Genomic DNA, 23,989 nt, shown 5'->3' on the forward strand with positions numbered 1-23,989 from the left:
GTATAGATTACCATACACTTGAGAGTTAACCATCTGCATTACTGTAATCATGGAGCACTATGCTAACCCTCCTCATAGCTTTTCCCAATTGGTTATACAAATGAGAGAACATAGAGAGATCTTTTGCCTCAAACAGCCTTATTCAGGACATTTGCTGAAGTCTTAAAGAATTGCCATTTTATTGTTTCTTTTCTGTCTTTGCTTATAGTCAGCTAAAACATGGAAAAGTGTACACCTAACAACCTTCCCTATATCCATATTTTGTTCCTCCTTTCGCCCCCTTCTTTATAGGTACCATCTGGACCTCATTTCAAATCAGATTAATATATCTGAATCATAATAAAAAACCCTGACACAGAGACACACTGGTTTTCTCACTCACCCTTTTTCACTCAAGGTACTGAAGGAAGCCCACTTGACCCACAGGGGCAATGCCAAGGGCTGAAACATGTCGACCTTTTCTTGGACACACTAAGTGCGGGAGATTCCTAATAAATACCATTATGCACGGAACCTTTTTTAAAAGACATCCAATCCAGACCCAATAAAAATTTTGCATCTGGCTATACGAGTATTTTGAAAATATATATATTTTTGAGACCCCTATATCACTGATAACTACTGCACTAACCAATGGTACACCTCCGGGTGGAGGAAGCATAAGGACTAACCCGAGGATGATGCTGTCACGTTCAGTAGAGTAAGGCGGAGAATTAAGATATACCGCCTTCACCATCCTCTGTACGTGAATGAGGATTTTTTTATTGGTGGACTACACAAAATATTTAAAACCCTAGTTACGCAGGACAAGTGATCCGTTCCCCTCTTGATTTTTTTGGTATCAGAATAAGGAAGCTGAATGGATCACAGTCTCTTCCTTCTCCCCCCTCTTGAATACATATACCTTCCCATATTAGACATACATCATCTATGTATCGTAGATATTTCTTTATATGAGAATAAAAAGGGTTGTTATAAATCACTCTTTCCTCAAAGGAAGCAACAAACAGGTTTGCTATATCTGGAGCAAAAATTGCTCCCATAGAAACACCCTTTATTTGACCTAAAAAGTCCCTATTAAACATAAAATAATTCTGTTCCAGCGCAATTCTAGCACAATCTACAATGAAGTCAGACAGAACCTGATGTGGACATTTTAAAGGGCAGACCATGCAAATCTGCAATTTTTGCTCAGATATAGCGAACCTGTTTGTGTCTTCCTTTGAGGAAAGAGTGATTTATAACAACAACCCTTTTCATTCCCATATAAAGACATATATACGATACATAGATGATGTATGTCTAATATGAGAAGGTCTTACCACTTTGCTACAGGAGTTCCATTCGTGGCTCAATGAGCAAGATATCAATCTTCAATTCACGATTGAATATAACAAACAGTCCATAAGTTTCTTAGATTTACTCATTGGGAATGATGAGGGTGACCTATCAGTAAGTCTTTTCATCCAAGCCCACTGCGAGAAATACGCTCTTAAAATACACAAACCATCACCCGCGTAATTTAAGTGACAATTTCCCTTTTGGACACTTTTTACGGATTAAACAGAATTGTACCAAAGGGGAAGATTACTTCAAAGAGGCCAAAGTTTTACAATCCAAGTTGGTGATGAGAAATTATCCCTATAGATTGTTGAAACGCTTGTTGAAACAGGCTTGGTATTATGACCGACAGGCTTTGTTGCAAGCAAAAACTCATCATGAAAATGAATATGATTCTATCACCTGTGTCACTACTTTTGGAACTGAATCCAATACAATAAAAAAGATAGTGTCAAGGAATTGGTACCTGATGCAAAAAATGTAACCACAATTGAAGCAACCTCGATTTGCTTTTAAAAGAGCAAGAAATCTAAGGGATAATTTGGTCAAAGCCTACACAGAACCAGCTTCTACAACCCTGCAAAATGTATGCGGAGTAACACCTATAGTAGGACACTATCCTTGTGGACATTGTGCAGCTTGTGCAACTACATCTGTGGTAAAATCATGCTTTTTAAATGAAAATGAGTGGATTTTAAGACACCATTCAAATTGTCTGACCAAGAATGTCATATATTGCATACAATGTCCGTTTCTTTGTACTACATAGGTAAAACTACACAGGAGGTGAACAAATGTATTATGCAGCATTAATCTCTAATTCGATGTAAATTATAACTGCACCGTTGGTTGAACATTATTTGGAAAAATCACATACTCCAATGGATATGAAATGGTTTGTTTTGGAGATTGTTAGGAGTTCAAGGAGAAGGCAGAATGTTGATCCTCTGCTCAAACTCAATGAGAATAGATGGATCTGGTCAGCTAGAACTGTGGAGAAAGGATTGAATTCACATGTGGAGTGGCAAACATTGGCAACCTTGAAGGGGCTAGATGCTGATTTGCTCCTACGGAGTACTGTATACGAGGTATATAGATGCTCGGGACCTGAGTTATAAAGGTTTTTGGTTTAGGTCACCAGGCATAATTTCATAATTTCATATAAACAGTTGTACTTTGCATAGAGTTTGATAAAAGGCACCCAACAGGTGGCTGATATCTAATGTCAATTCAGTATTCTGCAATACGCTGAATTTTTGAACTTTCGTCTGAGTTAACTAGGTGATTATTGGGCAGTGCAAAGAAGAAGGTCTGCAATAATGTCATGATACGCTACGCTATATATAACATCTTGTGAATACATCTGAATGACAACTAAGCAAACTACAATACACTGTACTCAATTATTAATATGTATTGAATCAGCTAAAAAATGTTGATTGATGATTAGTAAAGTTAGAGTAGAAGGTCGGCAGTAGTATTACGGTACGGTATGTTAGAGACAAAACCGTGTGAATACACCTAAGATGGCTAACACGTTTCTGACGTGCGAGCACGCTACGCAAGGAAAGTTTATAGGTCAGGAGAGATGCAGCGTCCTCACTCGGTCTCACTGTTGTGTGGTGGACATATTAAGTGAAGTCCTTGGAAAAGTAAGTCAGCTTGCTATTCACACGCTGAGTTAGTTTGTGCACGTTGTGAGTCTTTTATGACAGGATGATTCTTATCATGCTGTGGTACTTTTGTAGGAATAAGCTACGGAGTAATACGGAAAATTCTTTGTGAGTGCGACTTTATTTGGAATTAAGAGCCTGGAGTTGATGTAGTAACGCTGTCCAAAAAGGGTCATGATGGAATTGATAATCCAATGCATTTTGGGTTTTTGATCTAACGAGGAGTATATTGAAGGTAAGAGTAGGATATTTTCACTAATGGTGATTGTTAAAGGCCAGTCTGAGTTTCTCATGACTGGGGGTTGTTGTTGTTTTCAGGCTAAAGTTGCCGAGAGATATCCAGCGCTGAAGTGAGTATAAGTGTGGTTCGTGTGTCACCACTGGTTTCTGGCCAATTCTTATATGAAGGTTTATTTTGGTGGTTTGCATAAGCACACATAGTTTTAGTTCTTAGATTTGATGTTCTGGCACGTGGTGGTTGTGTGATTAGAGGGTGCACTCTATTTTCTAATTGGGAACTGAGCAGACAATACTCTTTTGAACTCAGGGTTTTCTAAATATGTAATTATGTTTTATTATGTTAGATTCATGGTGCAATGTTATCGTCCTGAGGATGGTCTTGTGGATTTGATAGACCTCATATGAGACCGAAACGTTGACGCTACAACACCTTTTTATTTATATGGTTATTTGCGGATGCATAATGAAATGAATATAAACAATGAATAGATTGCAATGTATGGCTGATTCCATGCACTGTCCATACTGACGAACAAAAGGTGTTTGATACTACTGTTGATGCTATACAAATCAAGGCAGTAGTTAATGTGTTGTCATACATGATATGATCAATGAATATTTTTCTATGTTCTATGGATAAAGTTTTTTGTGCTGAAAACTGATTGATTCTAATATAACTAATATCTATTTTTTGATGAGAAATTCTCTGAGTCTGAAAAATGTTGTTCACTTGTGTGACAACTCTTAAATATTAAGTTACAATTGAAGGATACCTAAAGGAAAAGTTATGTTTTGCTATTAAATTTAATTCTGACACCCACTGACAGACAGTATGATCTATGACTTACTTCAGAGTGCGATTGCATACTCACCTTTCCCTATGGGAGCTTGTGTAATGGCCATAAACAGGCAGGCTTGGCAGGCACCTCAGTGTGCCTGCCACATGGTGCAGGGATCAACAGGGGGGGCACTCCGCACCCCAACCAGAGGCCTAAAGGAGAATGAGGCTCTGCTAGTGGCCCACAAACGTGCTTCATGACAGGCTTTCCATGTCAGATTTCCTGGATTGGAAAGTCTGTCAGAAACACAGCATTGTAATCCTAATGGCAGAAACGCCATCCATTGGGATTAGGGGCCGGTCTCTGACTGGCCGACGGGGTCCTTGAGCCCTTCGGGAGTCCAGCCTGAAGGATTGGTCCATTTAAATTCTGACCTTCTAGATTGTAATTGGGTGGTTCGAATTGAAACAGACAATTTCGATTGGAAAGCCTCCAACCTCAGTTTAGACGCTTTCCAACCAAGATCATAATAGGCCCCTGAGTAACCCGGTACTTGTAAAGCACAAACAAATCAACCGTATGGGTCTCAAGGAACTGAGGGCCATCAGGAAGATTAAGTGAGCTATTGCCCAGAGTCACATGGTGGTGAGCTGAGCTTCCGCCAGAGCCAGGGATTGAACCGTGAGCCCCGTGTTCCGGAGTCAGCTGCCCTGGCCTCTCTCCACCGTGTGCACTTCACAAACTAATCACATTGGATAATTTATCATAGAGGTAAGGGTACATCTGTTAAGTGAAGGTGTTTAGATATCAATGGTTTTTTGCGGTTTTCATAGTTTTTCATAGGGTATGTGATATTTGGTATGGAGACCTCTTGCTATCAAGCTCAGCTTGAGAAACAGTCAACAGATGGCACCTAAGGTAGATTGGGGCAGTCGGGTACCTATATGTGAAATATTTGTTAGTTGTAAATGTGACTAGTCACAAAGAAAGATGCATAGAACTGTGAGAATTTTTCTGGTGTGCATTTCTTGAATGAGCTATCATAGAGTGTTCTAAGTGTGTTCTTGCCTGGTTGCCATGATTTTTGCTCTGACAAGAGTCTTGCAGTGCAGATTTAAATGACCAGTAGCTTAATGTGTTTTTTTATTTTTGTAATTTGGCTTCCTGTTTATTTATTTGGATATTTAGCATATATACAGGTTTTTTTTTTAAATGAAAGTATTTTTGACCCATAGGTTTTAAGAAAAATATAGTTTTTCTAACAAACAATTTCTTTCAAAAACATCCCTACCTTTTTCTAAAATGTAATTGTCTATTACACTACGTAACATTATTACATTTAACCCACATCACTCAGAATTATTCACTTTCCCAAATATTTTTGGAATGGATTTGAAACAGTCAGTGTCATGCACTGCTAATGTTTGTAAGACTAAAGTTAGAAAAGTAAATCTAACTTCATTTAATTGTATGAACTTACTGATGAATTGTAGGACTGAAGTTGGGATAGTTAATTTCACTACTCCATTGTATGTACTTTCCCCACATTTAGTGAGGCTTAATTTGGAATAGTTAATTGCATCCCAATTTCTCATTCTATTTCTCCAATTATAGTTGGATGGGCAGTAAAATAGTGTTTGAATTAGGTCTCTAGTTGGCAGAAGTATGTACCCTGACCAAGTAGGGACCACAATTCCAGTCATGGAAAGTCAGTCACAAACTTAAATCAACTTGCGCTCACCCTTTGGTAGCATGGCACACAGAGCAGTCAGGCTTAACATAATAGGCAATGTGTAAAGCAGTTGTGCATATGTGGATCCAGTAACACAATGAAAATACCACAAAAAAACTCCACAATGAGCTATAAAAATAGTATCTCTTTTACTCTTTAAAACAAGATAAAAATGATAAGAATCCAATTAAAACATCTTAAGTTACAAATACTTAATGAATGTACAATGCTGAAAGAGCCCTTGCACTTTCAATAGGTTTTTAAGATTTTGCTGGGAAAATGACAGTGATGCACGTCGCGAACCTCGAACAGACTTTCTCCCCGGGTCTGCATTAAGCAATGCTTCCAAAGTAATTACAGTTAAAATGCAATGTCAACTTTTTGGGAGACTGATTTACTTGCTCCATTTGTGTCACCCATGAGATCGCTGGTTCCTTGCAGGGGTCTCGTAAGTCCCGGAATGCACAGTACCTTTCTCGGGGGATGGCAGCGGAGCCATTTGCTTTGGGATCGAGACCCGCATTCTTGATCTGTACACCGCACTGATGAGTGTGAATGCCAAAAAGCGGCTTCTGACTATCTGTGAAGGCCCAGGACTGGTTGAGTACAAGTCAAAAAGAGTCAGACTCTGGATTAGCAGAGCCCAGTAACTGTCATTTGCGTGAATGAAATCTTTGATGGAACAGGGACCAAGACAGCAAGCCCTTGGAGTTGCTTACGTTGAAAAAGGTAGTACAGAACAGGTCCATTATTTCTTACTGCCTAGGTCATAGGCAGCAGGCCAACACAGCAGAGCAGGTAGAAAAGTGGCAGTCCATCCATTAGCCTAGCTCTACGCAGCTAGCAGGCCAACACAGCAAAGTAGTTAGCCAAGTAGCAGTCCCTCTTGTAGCACAGCTCCTCTTCTTGGCACTCTTCTTAGGACCGTAAAGTGAACTAGTGAGAAGGGGGTCATAGATCCTATACTTATATCCAAATGTGTCATTGAACTGGAGGTGACTACAAAGCAAACCCTTTGCGATGCACAAGTCTCCTTTGAGCCGGGCTCTGTCTGCCAGCCTATCTGTGTGGGTAAATCAGTGTTTTCCATGAGGTTAGACCACTACCTGTTCAGTTGTGCGTGCCTGCTCCTCCCCTTTCCCTTGTCCAGGAAGACCCATCAGTATGCAGATGAATGCAGATGCAGCTGAGTGTCCTGTACTTATGGCTGTCTAGAGGGAATGCACAAAGTGTAGCTGTCACCCACCCCAGAAGTGTATCGGACACAAGCTGTAAGGAGCAGAGAAAACCCCACTTACTAAAAATGGCATTTCTAGATTAGAATTTCCAGATCCAACTTTACGATTAAAGAGGCTTAGCATTGCCCATACAGTAATTTAAAACAAAGCAACCATTCCTTTGCAATCAGGAATTAGACTTAAAAAGGGTATTTAAGGAATTCCAAATGTTAACCTATGAGGGAAGCAGGCCTCACAATAGTGAAAAGGAACTAGGATGGTTGTCACTACCAGGACATGTACAACAAAAAGGTACATGTCCTACCTTTTTCTTACACAGCACACTGCCATTAGGGCTACCTAGGACCTACCTTAGGGGTGACTGATATGCAATAAAAGGGGAGTTTAAGACTTGGCAAGTAGTTGGAAATGCCAAGTTGAGGTGGCAGTAAACTGCACCCACCGGCCCTGCAGTGGCAGGCCAGAATCAAGGTTGAAAGGTTACTTCTGTAGGGGGCACAATCAGTGCTGCAGGTCCAATAGTAGCATTTGGGTTTACAGGTCCTAGGTATGTGGCATACAACTTTACTAAGGGCGTATACGTGAACCAAATATATCAATAATTTATAAACCAATTGTCATCACATTTTAGATATATGCACATGCACTTTAGCATTGGTCAACAGTGATAAAGTGCTTAGAGTCCTAAAGCCAGCAGAACAAAGTCAAAAACAGGAGGTTAGAAATCACAAAGTCAGGGGAAACAACCTCAAAAGATGCCAGGTCTAGCAAGTAGTAAACCTCACTACTTTTATTTATAGACTTTAAACAGTAATATGGTAGATATTTTTATACGCACTGTATATTTTACTCTCAATATTTTTCAGGGCATCTGAATTAGGTGGTAGAGGGGTATTGGTACACCTACCTCTTTACACTGTGACAAATTAACAGGAAAAGAGCAGCAGTTGGAAATGGTCTCTTCTACTCATCTGGTGTCTCAAGGACATAGGCATGTCCCAGGATGGGGAGCAAAGGCAGATCAACATCCTCATACTGTTTATGTTTGACTTACAAAGTTGACAGTGTACAGAGACTCTACAGGCCACAGCATGGCCTGTCCCCATGGTTTTTACATAAATCATGAAGATACACCGTCCTTAGATTGCAGTGCTATCCTTGAACAAATACCTGCAAGTTTAAGCACTCAAGAGAAAAAGAGGAGGCACCAATTAAATTTCAGTCAATGTTGTAATAATGGCATTTGGATGAGCGAAGGGGGGCATATGTTTTTAGAATTTGATCCGGACAATTAGCAATACTTGAATTGTATATGTGTGACACTGAGCGAGGAGTCGACAGGCTTTAAGTACTGTGGTGGTTACTCTTGAGAGACAGCAGAAAGTGATCCTAAGTGTGAATTCTTTGGAGTCTATAGAAGAGGAATGATGAGAGGCTGAAATAAATAGTGTTACCACATTCAAGATTGGATCAAATGAGATAATTTATGAATGTCACTTTCCATGACAACAGCTAACAAAGAAGTTAGATTCATTTTGTGATAGCAGAGCTGATAGAAACAGATAATGACCAGTATATTACATTGTGGATTCTTTTGGAGGATTACAGTGAATCCCAAGATTTTTGACTTAGTCAAAAGAGAGATTCATACAGTTGATCGCCAGCTAACTGATGGCAATTGTTGATGGATGGAGAGTTGATTAGTACCCTAGTTTTATCTTTGCATTTAGATGTGCATTGCTGATAGAGGTGGGGTTGGGATTTTTGTCTATTCAGACAAACATATGGAAGTCATTAGCTTAAGGTAAAAACATAAGGTTTAAGAAGTAGTTCAAGAAGGTAATGAGCTGGAGATATATGTAAAACAAGAGTTAGAGGACTGCTGCAGAACAGCACAAGTGAAAATTTGGGGGTGGGTTTAGAAAGGGAAAGAACAATCATTTGACATAAGTCACAGAGTAAAGATATAAAAAGTGAGAATCCATGCAAAAAAATAATGTTGAAAACATTTGCTTGTTCTGAAGGGGAAAGAAAAGTGTCTTGGTATCAGTTAGGAAGTACCTCTAAAAGAGCATTGCTTTGATCTCCAGCAACTTGAACATCAGAAAGATGGATGTGGTGCACGTCAATGTGTAATAATGCCAACAGATCTATGATGGTGCCAACTCTGTAATGATACAAAAGGGGGTGGTGATGGACGGAGCATCTGAATCAATCAAACACTCACACCCAGTCAAAAGATCTGGGTTTGATCCATCACCGTTCCTTAGCCCACTCTGCACCCCAGTTCAGACATGGCTATATGCAAATCAGTCTGACCCTGTGTCTCATGGGAACAGTTCAGCCCGAACTGCCAAGCCATGTCTTCCCTGGACCGGAAACAAGCTTCCGGTGACCGGTTTCTCGCATTCCAGCAGTCTTCAGCCCGGCTTGCTTGAATCCAGTGGCAAAGTGAGCAAGGAACTCACGTCTGAGTATACCCTGCCACACTTATGGCGGCCAAAAGCGGTACAAAAGGGGGTGGTGATGGACGGAGCATCTGAATCAATCAAACACTCACACCCAGTCAAAAGATCTGGGTTTAATCCATCACTGTTCTTTAGCCCACTCTGCCACCCCAGTTCAGACATGGCTATATGCAAATCAGTCTGACCCTGTGCCTCATGGGAACAGTCCAGCCCGGACTGCTAAGCCATGTCTTCCCTGGACCGGAAACAAGCTTACGAGGACTGGTTTCTGGCATTACAGCCGTCTTCAGCCCGGCTTGCTTGAATCCGTCCATCACCACCCCCTTTTGTACAACTCTTAATGAAGCATTTGAATATGCATGATTACTAACCCTGCGTGCATTGACGGTGATTTCATCAAGCCATTTGTTGTCTTTAAGTCTTCATAAAAGCACTGATGCTGGTGTGAAACAGTACAGTCTATAGATTTGGTAAGGAAGGTGAGGCAGGAGATCTCAGGAAATTAGGTGGTGTTGCTTTATCCCAGCGTGAATAAGGTAGAGAGTTCTTAGTATTGAGAACAAGTATGAAGGATAAAGGATTGCCTCTTGAAGAAAAGAAGAGGCAATGGAGTTGTATCAGTAGACTGGAGAAGATTGATGGCCTTACCGGAATAGTGCAGATGGACAGGGATCAAAAGGGTATCACTCAAATTGACCTCATTTCATTAACTTCAGGTGTGAGAAGCTCGTAATCGGAACTGAAAACCTCACCCTCAACCTCAACCTTCACCCTAGTCAGATACTGATGGTCAATCTAACCTATGCAAGTATCTAAGAAACTTTTTAACATTGTCCAGTAGCACTAGAATAAAGTTTTTTTCCATAGAGTTATATTTGGCCAATTTTTAATCCACTTTTTTCACTTACACTCATGGAAAAAAAAACACTCCACTGTAATCAGGTGTCGCAGCACCCCCGGACGGCATTCGGCTGTCCAGGTGAAACCCCGATGATGAAGCATGTCACCAACTAGGTTGGTGAGTGAGGGATCTTCTTAAAAAATGATATTTTCCGTTTTTGTACTTCCTCTCCCCACACTTTTCTGAGACCTTGAAAGGTCCTGTGGTGGTACTCCTACATTTGTTTTCTCATTTCACGGTCAAGGGAACCAGGAGTATTCCCCTCCACATTTTAGAAATCCCTTTCTCTCTCCTGTTGTTTTACACATTAAAGGTGAACCAACAGGGTTTTGAATTAAGTAGATTAACAGAAGGTTATCCTCTGAAGCTGGCCACTAGGGCAGCAGGCAGCAGAGTATGAAGGAGTGTTTGTTTGGTGGTGACTGATTGCTCTCATAGGAATTGCAAACCCAGAATCTTAGTTAGTCTTAATAATTCCGGCGCAAGTATAAAGGACATTTTTATGAAATGTTTGGGTTTCATGCAGAAAATGATATCATCCAGAAGAAAGTTCCTCATTTTGTTATCGGGAATCCTGACAGCAGTAAGTTGTTTTTGATAGTTCACATTTCCAAAAGGCCTCTAGTACTCTAAATTCTTAGGGGTCTCCTAATAGGGGACGTGCCTTGCTGGATTTATTTCATGGGTAAATTTAAACGCTTACAGAGATTAAGAATTATTCTAGAATATATCAAATAAATGAATATACGCGAAAGGGCACATAGTTCTATAGAATGTACTAATGATAAAGTAGGCAAATATGTATCAGGTTTAGAATAAACTCACAAGTGCACGGTAACTTTGATTAGTATAAACAGACCTGCAATGACTTAGTCACTGGCAACCCCCACCATAGGTTTTCCTAACCCCCAAAGTGTTCCAGTGTCTAGTAAGCAAAAGCTCAAAGATGCAGGAGTTACCTGAGCATAGCCACAGAGAGGTCCCCAGTGTGAGGAGTCATTCAGACTGCAGCTAGTCAGAGGACTCCTGTGGGGGAACAGGCCCATAATAACAGCTGCCCCTTGCAAATAACTGTAGAGCCCACCCTCTGAGGCAGATGATTCTTCAGTCTACAGCTATTCTGCTGATATCACCAGCAGAGTCAACACAGAACGTTGGTGTTTGGCACAATCTTTGGGGTTCGCAGATGCAGTCCTTCTTATTGGGATGGTTTAAGTAGTGATGAGGTGTCAAAGGGACAGGCCCCATCCCTGAGCGCTGCTCCTGCATGTATTTCCCTCTTTCTTCTTGGGCACAGTCCCCTAATGGAGATGGAACAGGGATCGGGAAGGCATGGAGGCGCTCCAGTACTCAGGCTGTCTCATGCTTTATTTTCAAGCTAGTCTACATTTTTGGGCTGTCCCATCCAATTGGGCACTGTGGCCAGGCTCCTCTGGTGAGTTTCTTCCTGCAGGGATACATTTCACTCTCCTCACTAGAAGGCAGGAAAGCTCTAATACCAAGTTGCCCCACTGCTTCTCCAGTAGTACCTTGCAGACTTCTCAGATGAAGTCTACTCATATTTAACCCCTTCGATGCTGATGACGAGCTCAGCTTGTCATCAGCCACGGGTGACGTGTGCGGATGACGAGCTGAGCTCGTCATGTAACGCGGTTAATTGAAAACAGCCGCACAGCGCAAAAAATAACCGCGGCAGCGATGCGGTTAAGAAACTATCTGTCAGCAACATTATCTCTAGATCTCATGAATTATTCTGGTACTCTGCGCAGTCCCACCTCTTTGGTCAGCGAGAAATCAGGATTCAAGTGGTGTACTTTCAATCCAAGATTTATAGTCATGTTCCAGTCAGGAAATGCTCATTCCATTAACATTGTCTTGGAACCTGTGTAAAGCAGTTCCATCTCTTAGTATACTTCTTCTCTGCAAAGCAGACACACTATTTATTTCAGGTGATGGTTTCCACAGAAGGTAGTGATGAGGGTGTCTCAAACTGGAGAACCAAACCCTGAGCATAATCTTAACCCTTGCACCTGGTATCCATAGGGCTTTGGGGGCACCCTTTATGGGAGAGAAAAATGGTCAGGGCCTGCCTGAATAATTCCCTCTGCAAAACAAGGGAGACTGGTGTCTTCATCTCCCCACTCCTCCATCAAGCCAAATGGATGCGTTCAGAAATTGGCATGAGAAGGCCTCTACTAAACAAAGGTCACTGCAGCATAACTGTAGATGCACTGGCTTCATCCTCCCACACCTTAATTATTAGTATCTGATAGTAAACCCAAAGCTCAGGAATGCATACTTTGCCAGCTGTATGTTAGCCTTCATCTTGTGCATGTGTTACCTGGGGCAATTCAAACTGGATCACACTGGCCCCACAGTGACACATTTACATTCAACATGGAGTTGCACTACAATTCACCAGTTGTACTGATACATCACCCCTCACTCATGGATGTCAGGGTAGAATTCGAGCACATCAATGCAGCGGAAATGGCTTATGTATGGCCGGTATGAATCTCACTGTTTAAGGACCATAACAAGGTCTGTCCTTTTCAACAGATCAGAAACATCTGTATGCTACAACCACCATACCATGTTTATGTCCAGGACTACAGACAGTAGGAGCATGTCCTAGGAAGTCAGAATCACTGTGCCTCTCCAGACCCGCTCAGGGATTCAGAACCTTTTTTTACACAGCCTTGTCAGCAGCCACGTGCATGATTGTTGTGCATACTTGGAAATAAAAAAAAGCTAGAGTAGCAGTGAAAACTACCATTGAGTAACCTCAGGGTAGAGGTGCATGTCGGTAAACCATTCAGGGAACATTCCCTTCCAACACATACACTTTCACAAAGAAAACACGGGCCAAGCAAGCCAGGGGAGTTGTCAAACTTTGAGCACTTGGAAGGGATTAGCTACATGGGAGAAGAAGGAACTGTTGCCAGAGCAAATGACATCCTTGAAACTACAACTTTTCAATTAGAGTTGCCAATTGGGGCTGCTTATATTCATTCTGAGAACTGACCAAGACCCCAATAAACCAACCCAACAGGAGAGAGAAACAGTTTGGAACTTGTCAGAAAAAGAGACCTCATCTCAGTAGGGGAGTGGTTATGGAGAGAGCCCGGTGCACTTCTGTTGAGGGGATTGGCCATCTCAGATTGAGGCTATCTGGAATCTGTACAGTAAAGTGAAGAGGAAGTGTGTCAAAAGAAGTTGGACAAAGGACAAGAAAGGAGACATGCGTTGGTAGTGAAACATTCTCCAATTACTGGCTAGTGCACAGGATAAGACTGGCACAACGCCACTACCTCCTCAGAACATTCACTGACCCGGAAAGAAGACACCTGAAGAAGGCCCTGCAGGAAATAAGAAGCCTCCTAACTGCTGCCTTCTTTTGGGATACAAGGGTATGTAGATGTCCTCCTGTTTGACAGTGTTAGGGACACAAAAACAATAGGACTCTTGACTTCATCAAGGTCCAGCTGACTATAGAGGACTGGTCTAAGCATGGGCGGAAAATCCGTTTCGCTCGCGGATTTTGCGGATTTTCGGTAAATTCGCAATCCGCGAGATTCGCGAATCTCCCGCAAAATCCGCAAATCCGCGAGCAGCGGATTTTGCTCGCACTGCTCGCACTGTTCGCGTGAGTTCGCGGCTTCCCAGTACAACTTCGCGCCCCGCGAATAAGTGCAAAATTGCAGAAATACGATCTTAGCAAAACTGAAACTACTTACCAGGTTCAAAAGTTCAGGCTCATCATTAGTAGCCATTTCCTGTAGTGCTTCCTGAGGGGCCCCTCCAGAGTTTAGTTGCCAGTTGCAACTATTATGTGACCCTGCTCTGAACCTCAGAATAGTTACACATATGCCACAAAGGTCCTGAATTACAGCTAAGGGAGACAAGCAGGAGCCAGGCTGGAAGTTCAAATCCATTAATCAGCCCCTAATTCATTATTGTCAGTTGGGGCAGGGCAGGTGTTGTAACTAATTTTGCAACAATGAAAGCACTTAGCAAGTGCAAAAGATCACTAATCAGGAAGCACTAAGGAAGCAGGTGCCAGCTAAAAAAATATTCTGTGACACATTAATCAGCCCCAAATTAATTCAGGTCACTTGAGGCAGGGAAGGTGTGCTTGCGTTGCCACAATAATGTACACTGACTGGACAACCAGAGGGTGCTGTGATGAAACAGAGGGTGGCATGGGTGGGCCAGAGGGTGGCATGAGTAGTCAGAGAGTGGCAGTGGTGACAGAGAGTGGCAGTGATGAAGAAGAGTGTCCCAAACAGGCTGGACACGTAGAAACAACAAGTTCGCGAAACTTGCGACCCGACAGGTAAGTTCGCAATTTGCGAAATTGTACAAAACCCTCGCGAACTGGCAGAAACCCGCGCAAACACAAAAAAAAAAAAATCCGCAAATTCGCGAGAATTCGCGGATTTGCGGATTGCGAGTTCCTAAATCCGCAAAATTCGCGAACGCGAGATTCGCAAAATTCGCCCATGCTTAGACTGGTCCCTACTGGAGCCATAACTGGAAGAGACGTGGTGCCTAGAACCCTGGCCTGAGGACCTGGGGTCTCCGGAATGACCAGAAAGAACTTTCCCAGAATTTAAAAAAAAATGTGGACTTGTGTTGAGACCTAACCAAGATGTGTTCATTAAGTTGGCAAAGGTTGCTTGTTCACAAATGAATATCCTACTTTTAGAAAATAAAAATGTGGTTAATCTGCGTGGAATATTGTTGTAAAAAAGATGTTGGAGAGCCATTGATTCTGAAATACCCAAGTCTCTGATCAATAGATGCGATGTTTGAGGGCAGGTACGACAGGGTGTGTGAATACTGACATACATAAGTCATAACACAAACCGAATATAAGCATCAGTATTTAAGCAGCCATTATATGTGCTCTAAAAAGTTCAGACTGATCGCAAACTGTCCCTGTAATACATACCTCTAAAAGTGGAACACTCCAAACTTATCAGCAAATAAATACACCCTTGCTTATTCCATTGAGGCCTAATTTGAGTTTTATAAACTCTAACATGCTGGAACAAAACAATATGAAAGGCTGTTAACGGGCCTCATAAAAAATAATGGGCACACATAAATTCGCGTTACACTAAAAAAATCTAGTAAACATTTTTATGCTGAATTATACAGAATCGCCTTGCATAAAAGGTATATGAATGCCAAGTCATGAAAATACGTGTTTTGCAAAGCATGATACCAAAAACTTTAAAATATTGTTGAAATTACTTTTTTGAGTATAGTACAGCGGCTCCAGTTTGACTGCACTGTCTCTGTCCTGTGCTTATCAATTTACAACCCTCCCCTGCTGGACAGGTAATCCATTCTCCTATTCAAGATGGCGTGTCTTGAACTACACCCCATATTCCCTTCAACCAATTATAATTTCCATGTCATGCTTTGACCGTCGCCTCCCTCTCCCTGTAATGAATGACAACTTCCTGTCCCCTCACATCCCTTACACCTAATCATGCCCTCTTTTTGATTTGCTGTGCTCTCGCATTCCGACGTCTGTCCCTGCCATTTTCATGCAATGAACTCCTTCAGCTCTTCTGTAACCATGTCTGCCTACATCCCTCGCACAGCTGCTTTTCTTTCAATCCATGAACATGTGGCTTCAAAGCACCGTATGCACACACAGCATCTATGAAATACAGGGTCGTCTACCTTCCATGTGCACCATGCAACCATGCACATCTGCTGCCTTTTGCCCCTCCCACCGCCGCCTTCACTATACTTAGGGGACACCTACCGTCCTTTTACCTATCCAAACGCCTCCCTCCGCCTTCCCGGTACTTACTCGTCGTGCCCTTTACAGAGGAAAAACAGAGTCCTCCAGGCCTGCACCGCGGCCGCCAGCAGCGCCAGACCCCCGGCCAAAACGCTGAACCTGCAGGCCGACTCGGGCCCCCACTCGTCCACGGTGAAGCGCTGCCTCTCGGCCGTCAGGTTGGCGTTCAGCCACATGCCCTCGGTGAAGAGCAGGCATCGGCCCTGGAAGTCGGCGCTGTTCTCGGACAGCGGCACCACCGCTATGAAGCCGAAGAGAAAGGCTAAAAAGTAGGAGATGCATTGGGCGAAGAGGAAGTTGTTGAGAGCCATGATGCCGGCAGCAGCGGCGGCTGCAGAGGCGGCTACGGGGGGCGAGGGGACCCAGCAGCCGGGCGAGGCAGGCTGGAGGCTGCGCACTGAGCGCTCGATGCAAAACCAGCAGACGGAGGCTACGGGATTCTGCAGTGCGAGGGGATCAGCGTCTGCGCCAGTGACACGTAAACAAAGAGCGATTGAAGTAGCATCTGCACCAAAACATGTACACTCAGGGCTGAGAGATACCCTCTAGACTGATAGGTTTTAAAAACGGCACTTTACGCGCAGAGGGCTCAGAAAATATGTCCACAAATTACAGTTATTAGTGGGATGGGACACATCAGCATGAAAATTAATTAATTTTTTGAGAGACAGACTCTTCAGCTGTAACATGTATACATATTTCCGGGACATACGATAGCATGTTCAATAGACCCCTATCTACATCCTGGCATTTAACGTAGTATTCCAAAAGAGGGGAACGTTGTACAAAAGGAAACACGGCAGCTTCAGCATCAATAGCACCGGAACACATTATATTGCGATGTAGCACGTCATATTCACGACCAGCTCCAAGTAACCCAGGGGCAAAGCTTCAGGGACAAGCTACAAAGCGTGCAGCCGGTGCAGTGGCCCACTGACCGTCATTTATTGTTGTATGTTACTTACCGTCCAGCAGTAATATGGCCCATGTGTCTGTCTTGCACCCAGGCCCATTGCTGCACCCTTGCTACGCTACTGATTTAAATTCCAGTAATGATTGTTTTAGGATAATCCTTGTCCGCCGCACATAAATGTAACTACAGTGTGAGACAGACCAAAGCCAAGCACCTGATCTGCGCTGCCCTGTTGGTAACAGAAGACGATTTCAGGACGTTGGACAGCGCCCGCTAGCCTGCACGCGCAGAGCGGGCCAGTTGGACAAGGCAAAGTGAATGTTCATTAACGAACCAACTGCACTATGTATTTAACACCTAGGCGTATGCACACAACAATACATAACGTCATCCATTCGCATACTTACAACGCTCAAACAAACACACGCGCAGACATGTGTAACATGCACTATTGTAAACACTTTAAGATATCCATGAAGCGCCCTTACCATGAAAATATTGGCACTGAATGTAACCGACCACCTTAAGACGCTATCACTATGGCCCCACTATGCAATCTCCTTGATAAATGTAACCAAACGGGCAATACAGGGATGGCCCGATTCGGTATTTTATGTGGTTGTGAACCCCACTAGGTCTATGAACATGGGCCCATTAGGATGCATAAGTAATATCACCTACTATCGACGTCAATAGAGAATACAGGTAATAATGCTTCATGTGGTATAGGTATGGTCTAATGACTGCTGCGCTCCTCCTTTGAACCACACCAGGCTGGAACATTGAAAGAACAATCACAACAAAAACATTAATGTACAATTATTCAATGGCTAAAACGTGGTTATGCTGCTTCTGAGAAGCTAGCCAGAGTTGCGGAACCAGACTCGTTCACTCCTGCATTTCAGCTGTACATGTCAGGTATATGTTTCCTGGAAGTGGGGGCATACTAAAGACGTGTAGAATATGTAGAAAATCTGTGACGGGGAAATAACTTCGTCCTTTTTTTACATAAGCCTCTGACTGTAAGTAAACATACGTGATGCTCCCTGTTAGTCCATCATACAGCGAGACGATAGCTTTTGTTAAGTTGCAGAAAAAGGATAACAAAAGGCTGCAGCGTTAGCTAAAAAAGGGAAGCACAGGCAGTATTCACCATGAAGTTTCCCATCCTAACAACAGAAGACGCATAACCCATATTACCTTGATGTAGCCATAGGAAAACATAAGTAATAGTCCTTCAAGGCTGCACTCTTTACCTCTGTGCACTCTTCTCTAAAGGATTTCCTCCCATCCAAACCAGCTTGGAATTCGCTTCCGACATAGCAACAGATGATAAGAGCATTTCATGACTTTTGCTGCATCATAGCAGTGAGTTGCTGTATTTATTCTAGTTATTCACACTAGTTACTTTCTACCAGAGACATCCGTAACATAGAAGTTAAGCAGTTAAAAAGCTTAGGCCAATCTCCTTCTATAGTAAGTATATATTGAAAATATGTACAAACCATAGAAGCAGATGGATGATGTGCAAAAAGCTATTAGAAGATCAGATTTGTTCACTGTAAATTATTTGATTTTTTTAAATAAAGTTGTCTACTCCTTTGTGCAGCAGATTACTTGTAAGGTGAAAAATAAAATTGGCCTGAGTAAAAAAATTAATTACACAAAAGTGATGTAATATGTTTGAGCAGATCTGCTCACAGAGAGTTGTGGGCTTTTTTAGAGTGCAGTGGCTTGGAAGGTAGGTGAATATCTACAAATATAGAATATTGTGGGCATTCAAAAACGTTTGGGAGGCATGTTCACTCAATTAGTAAAGGTGGAGATTTTCTCCTGTTGATGACAATAGTAAATCCTGGTCCAAAGTGGGGCATAGATATCAATCACTTGCACAATTGGTAGGTGTGCGATGCAAAGAAGTTCTCCTGGGAGAAACGCTTTTTCCTTTTAGGGAAAACAATGAAAGCATTTTCATTGCAGCCCCACTATTGCAAAGTATTTACTTATGTTTAAATGTACACCTCCTGAATCTGAACATGCATTTAAGCTAAATTGGCAATTTAAATAAGCTACCTCTCTACTAATAATGTCCCACTTCTGTATAAAAATACTCCACTACAATACAATTGGTGCCTAAACATGTTCCTGCTTGTGTTCTAACATGTTCCAAATTTCAGACTTTATCATCTATGAAGTAAGAAGCAACTCAGAAGAAGAAAGAAAGGATACAATCGTGGAAAGGAAATGATGGACACACATATTGTAATATATTATTCTTTTTAGCATTGTGAAACTATGTGATAGTTCAGTGAACGATGCATCCATTGTAAAAGTTTGTTTGATACCTGAAGGTCACAGATATGCATCCTTGAATGTCTACTCAGGCTTTCATACTTCAGAGGTTAATAACATGAGCAAACCCAATTGAAGGCACACGCATTACAATCCCAACTGTAGTTCGTAGTTATCTTGTAATCAAACAACACTGCTGTAATTCTTGTTCTTCTCTTTGTTCTTTTATTTCTTTATAGCCTTGCACCAAAGCGTTTTGTCACAGTAGGAGTGTACCCCTTTGACTTTCTGAGGGATACAAAATACCCAAAATAGCTTAGTTGTGATATATACATCAGGACTCGCAGTCCATACTCAACACTCAACGCACCCAGTGCAAAGACACGAATAGATATCTATACGTAATCAATTGTGACATCCTAAACCATCACCTCTCATTAATTCAGGAAACATTCTTTGAGATTGTAATTGGAAACACTTACTTTAGAGCTATACTCCAAGCTCATGGCATTTATTTAACATATTTCTTAACATGTCATACACAACATTAGCTATCCATTGTAGCCAAACCAACATCTGACTCCTTGTTATAGCAAACAAATACGTGTTACTAAAACTAATCACTCTGAATTTCACAGCTAGTGCACCCTTATATGAAAAGTACAGTAATCCATCTGTGACTAACCCACATGCTAATACGACAATAATGCAGACAGTACCTTCTAGGCTTTGGGTGCTAAACACAAGGTAGGTACCCTATTATATCAAAAAGAGAGCAAAGATATATGCATGATGTCAGTATACGACCAGAGTAAACTTCAAATCAAGATTGCAATATCCCAAAACTCAGCTCGATATTAAAGCTTACCTCCTATTATCATGTACAAAGAGGAGGATAAACCCAGCCTGCTGTTATGTTTCAATCGAAAAACTGTTCTTTTACTATTATTGAGGTCTGAGAATCCAAACAAGGTATCTAAATAACCAAAAAAAAAAAAAGATTGTATTTGAAACTGAACCTCAACTTTTGTCACGTGAAATGTTAAAAAGTTCCAACTATCAACTTAGGGGATTCTAACTTCAAAGAACTCACCCACAAGTGAATGTACCATATATGGTACTTTATACGTCCTTCTTCCCACAATTAACTGCTGCTGTGTGGAGGAACCCGATCCCTTCCTTCCAATCCCGGATCTTGATGCCTATCGGATTTAAAAGTCAATAAAAGCGAATATATAGTGTGAATCCCACTACCAATGATCCTAATGCACTGTACTTGAATCAATAAGCTATATCCTCCCTTACCATGACTATATCCGGCTCCTAAAATAAAACATGTCCTCAGCCCTAGCTATATAGTAGCAAAAAAGGAACAATGGTTAACATAGCTGTCCAAAGGGTTCTACAAATGTGGGAATTGTGAAATGTGCAGATGGGCAAAGGATAAAACCAGAGAATTCAGCATTGTTGCAAATAATTCATGTGCAATACTTACCACTAATAACTGCAATTCGAAATTTGTTGTTTATGCGATTTTTTGCAAATGTAAATAGATTTATGTGGGCAGCATATGGATCAGTGAACATTGGAGAGCTATAAAATAAAATGATGTACGATACCCTATTGCAGAACATGTAAATAATTGTGAGAAACAAGGAAGCAACAAGAATTTTACTGTCTTGGGTGTTGAACATATTGCATAGGATCCGAGGGGCAGTAATCGTAAACTGAAACTGCGCAGGCATGAAGCTAAGTGGATAATGCGCTTGAGGGCGGTTGAAGACGGACTAAACTTCGACCAAGAATTGCAATATTTTTTAGGTAATTGATAAACCTTCAAAACTGTATAAATCTGTGGCCTTATCCTGAAGTGTATGGAGTCAGAACCCACTTCATGGTAGAGGGATAAGAGTTTAAAATGTAGTTTATTTTGCAAGGAAGATCATATTTCAAGACCAATAATTTATGAAAGAAGATTAATTCATCTTTAATCACCAAAAGAGGAGGGTAAATGAATTAAGGAAGAATATAGTGCAAAAAATAGAAACAAGATTTTTTATAGTATCACTATAACAGAATGTTAATGGGTATATAATACAATACCTCTCAAACTAGTTTAAGGGTTTATTTATAATTGCACAGTAAGAGTAAGCTTTTTTATTAACCACCTTTATAAAAAAATTTCAATAGAATAGGAGGTGTCTCAGCATTTCAAATATGGCATGGTCTATCCTTCGTAGCCGGATTTTATAGTCCTGCGATAATGATTATCCATTGGAATGTTAATACTCTTTTATGCCCACATCTGTGATTTTTATATATATCATCAAAGGAAACACTTGTTCGATAACTGAAAGGCGAGTGTATAGTTAATTTCCTCCCTTAGATTGAGGCATCAATAATTATGCTTAGAAATTAGCAATGGAATACTTGCAGTTTTTATCACTCTAGGATGGCACCGAATGTTTCCACATCTCTTATGCCCGCATCTGTGATTCTTATATATCATCAATAGGTAACACTCATTCCATAACTAAAAGGCGAGTGTCTAGGTAATTTTTTCGCTTTGATTGAGGCATCAATAATTATGCTTAGAAATTAGCAATGGAATGCTTGCCATTTTTATCTTTCTAAGATGGCGCCCGATGTTTCCATAGCTGGACGCGGTAGTCCTGCTTTGATTTCTACACCGGAAACGTAATATTAGGAAGCAGTGGTGTCGAGCTCGGGACCTGTATTTGGGCCGAAGACGCATTTTATTTTAGGACCTGGAGATACTCACGGTAAGGGAGCATATAGATTATTGATTCAAGCACAGTGCAATAGAGCCATCTGTAGTGGGATTCACAATAGATAATCGCTTTTATTGTCTTTTAAATCCAATAGGCGTCAAGCCCCGGGATTGGGAGAAAGGGATCAGTTCCTCCGCACAGCAGCAATTAATTGTGTGAAGAAGGACGCATGAAGTACCATATACGGTACATTCACTTGTCGCTGAGTTATTTGACGTTAGAATCCCCAAAGTTGATAGTTGGAACTTTTTAGCATTACACGTGTTACAAAAGGTGAGGTTCAGTTTCAAATACGATAGTTTTTTTTGTAGTTATTTAGATACCTCGTTTGGATTCTCAGACCTTAATAATAGTAAAAGAACAGTTTTTCGATTGAAGCATAACAGTAGGCTGGATTTATCCTCCCTTTTTGTACACGATAATAGAAGGTAAGGTCTAATATTGAGCTGAGTTTTGTGATATTGCAATCTTGATGTGAAGGTTACTCGGGTTGGATACTGACATCTTGCATATATCTTTGCTCTCTTTTTTATATAATAGGGTACCTTGTGTTTAGCACCCAAAGCCTTGAAGATACTGTCTGCATTATTGTCGTATTAGCATGTGGGTTAGTCTCAGATAGAGTATTGTATTTTTAATATAGGGGGGCACTAGATGTGGAATTCAAAGTGATTAGTTTTACCAACATATATTTGTTGGCTAAAATAGGGAGTCAGATGCTGGTTTGGCTACAATTGATACCTATTATTGTGTAAGACATGTTAGGAAACATATTAAAGAAATGCCATGATCTCATGAGCTTGGAGTATAGCTCTAAAGTAGGTGTTTCCAATTACAATCTCAAAGAATGTTTTCTTGAATTAATGAGAGGTGGTGGTTATCTATACATATCTATTTGTGTCTTTGCACTGGGTGCATTGAGTGTTGCGTATGGACTGTGAGTCCTGATGTATACATCACAATGCAGCTATTTTGGGTATTTTGTAGCCCTGAGGAAGTTGTAAGGGCTACAATCCTGCTGAGACAAAAAACGCTTTGGTGCAAGGCTATAAAGAAATAAAGAACAAAGAGTAGAACAAGCATTACAGCATTGTTGTTTGATTACAAGATAACATCGAACTACTGTTGGGATTGTGTTATGCATGTGCCTTAAATTGGGATTATTATTCTTTCAAACATTGGATTTATAAACAGGAGGAGTGGGGTGTATCTCCCCCTCAAGAGCACCTCACGAATAGAGAGATCAGATATTAAGTGGAGTATTCCATGTACAGCGCCAGAAAACGTGTACACCTACAACAGTAGTATTAAAAAATGAGTACCATTGGGTAATATATAACGAGTTCCCAATGCATTGACACCAGACAAATGGTAAAGTGCTCCATGTAAGTATGGTTATTATAACTGTAACTGGCAGGTTCCAAATGAGCAAAAATAAACCAGCTTTGATAAACCAATAGGTTTATCTTTTTATGCTACATGCACACAGAGAAACACAAAATTCATGTAGACATTGACATATAGTAGACATGAATGTAGATATGCCAATAGGACAACTCACTTACAAACACAAAAAACACAAAACACAGCAAATGTGCAGACATCCATGCAAATACACCATGAGAACTACATAGACCTATGCACAAAAGTTAACAGACTTAAAGTTACCAGAGCACACAGAAAAGCACATATACATGCACCCCATCACCGAGACCTATTGGGTCTTTGTATCACAGTCCCTCATTCAACCCAACTCATAGAGGATCAGTCATACAGCCACTATAGAACAAACCAAGAGA

General features: G+C 41.2%; 1 protein-coding gene across 1 annotated transcript in view; it reads right to left on the reverse strand.

The window, feature by feature from the left end:
* The window catches only part of TMEM179 (transmembrane protein 179), a 110,965-nt gene extending 94,329 nt beyond the window's left edge, over positions 1–16,636 (reverse strand). The window contains exon 1 of the mRNA XM_086937895.1: positions 16,203–16,636. Coding sequence (XP_086794021.1) covers positions 16,203–16,504 — 302 coding nt within the window. The 5' untranslated portion in view covers positions 16,505–16,636. The remainder of the gene's footprint in view (positions 1–16,202) is intronic.
* Between the last annotated feature and the right edge of the window lie 7,353 nt (positions 16,637–23,989).

The sequence above is a fragment of the Lissotriton vulgaris genome, chromosome 9 (assembly GCF_964263255.1).
Source record: "Lissotriton vulgaris chromosome 9, aLisVul1.2, whole genome shotgun sequence".
In the NCBI taxonomy this organism is placed as follows: domain Eukaryota; kingdom Metazoa; phylum Chordata; class Amphibia; order Caudata; family Salamandridae; genus Lissotriton; species Lissotriton vulgaris.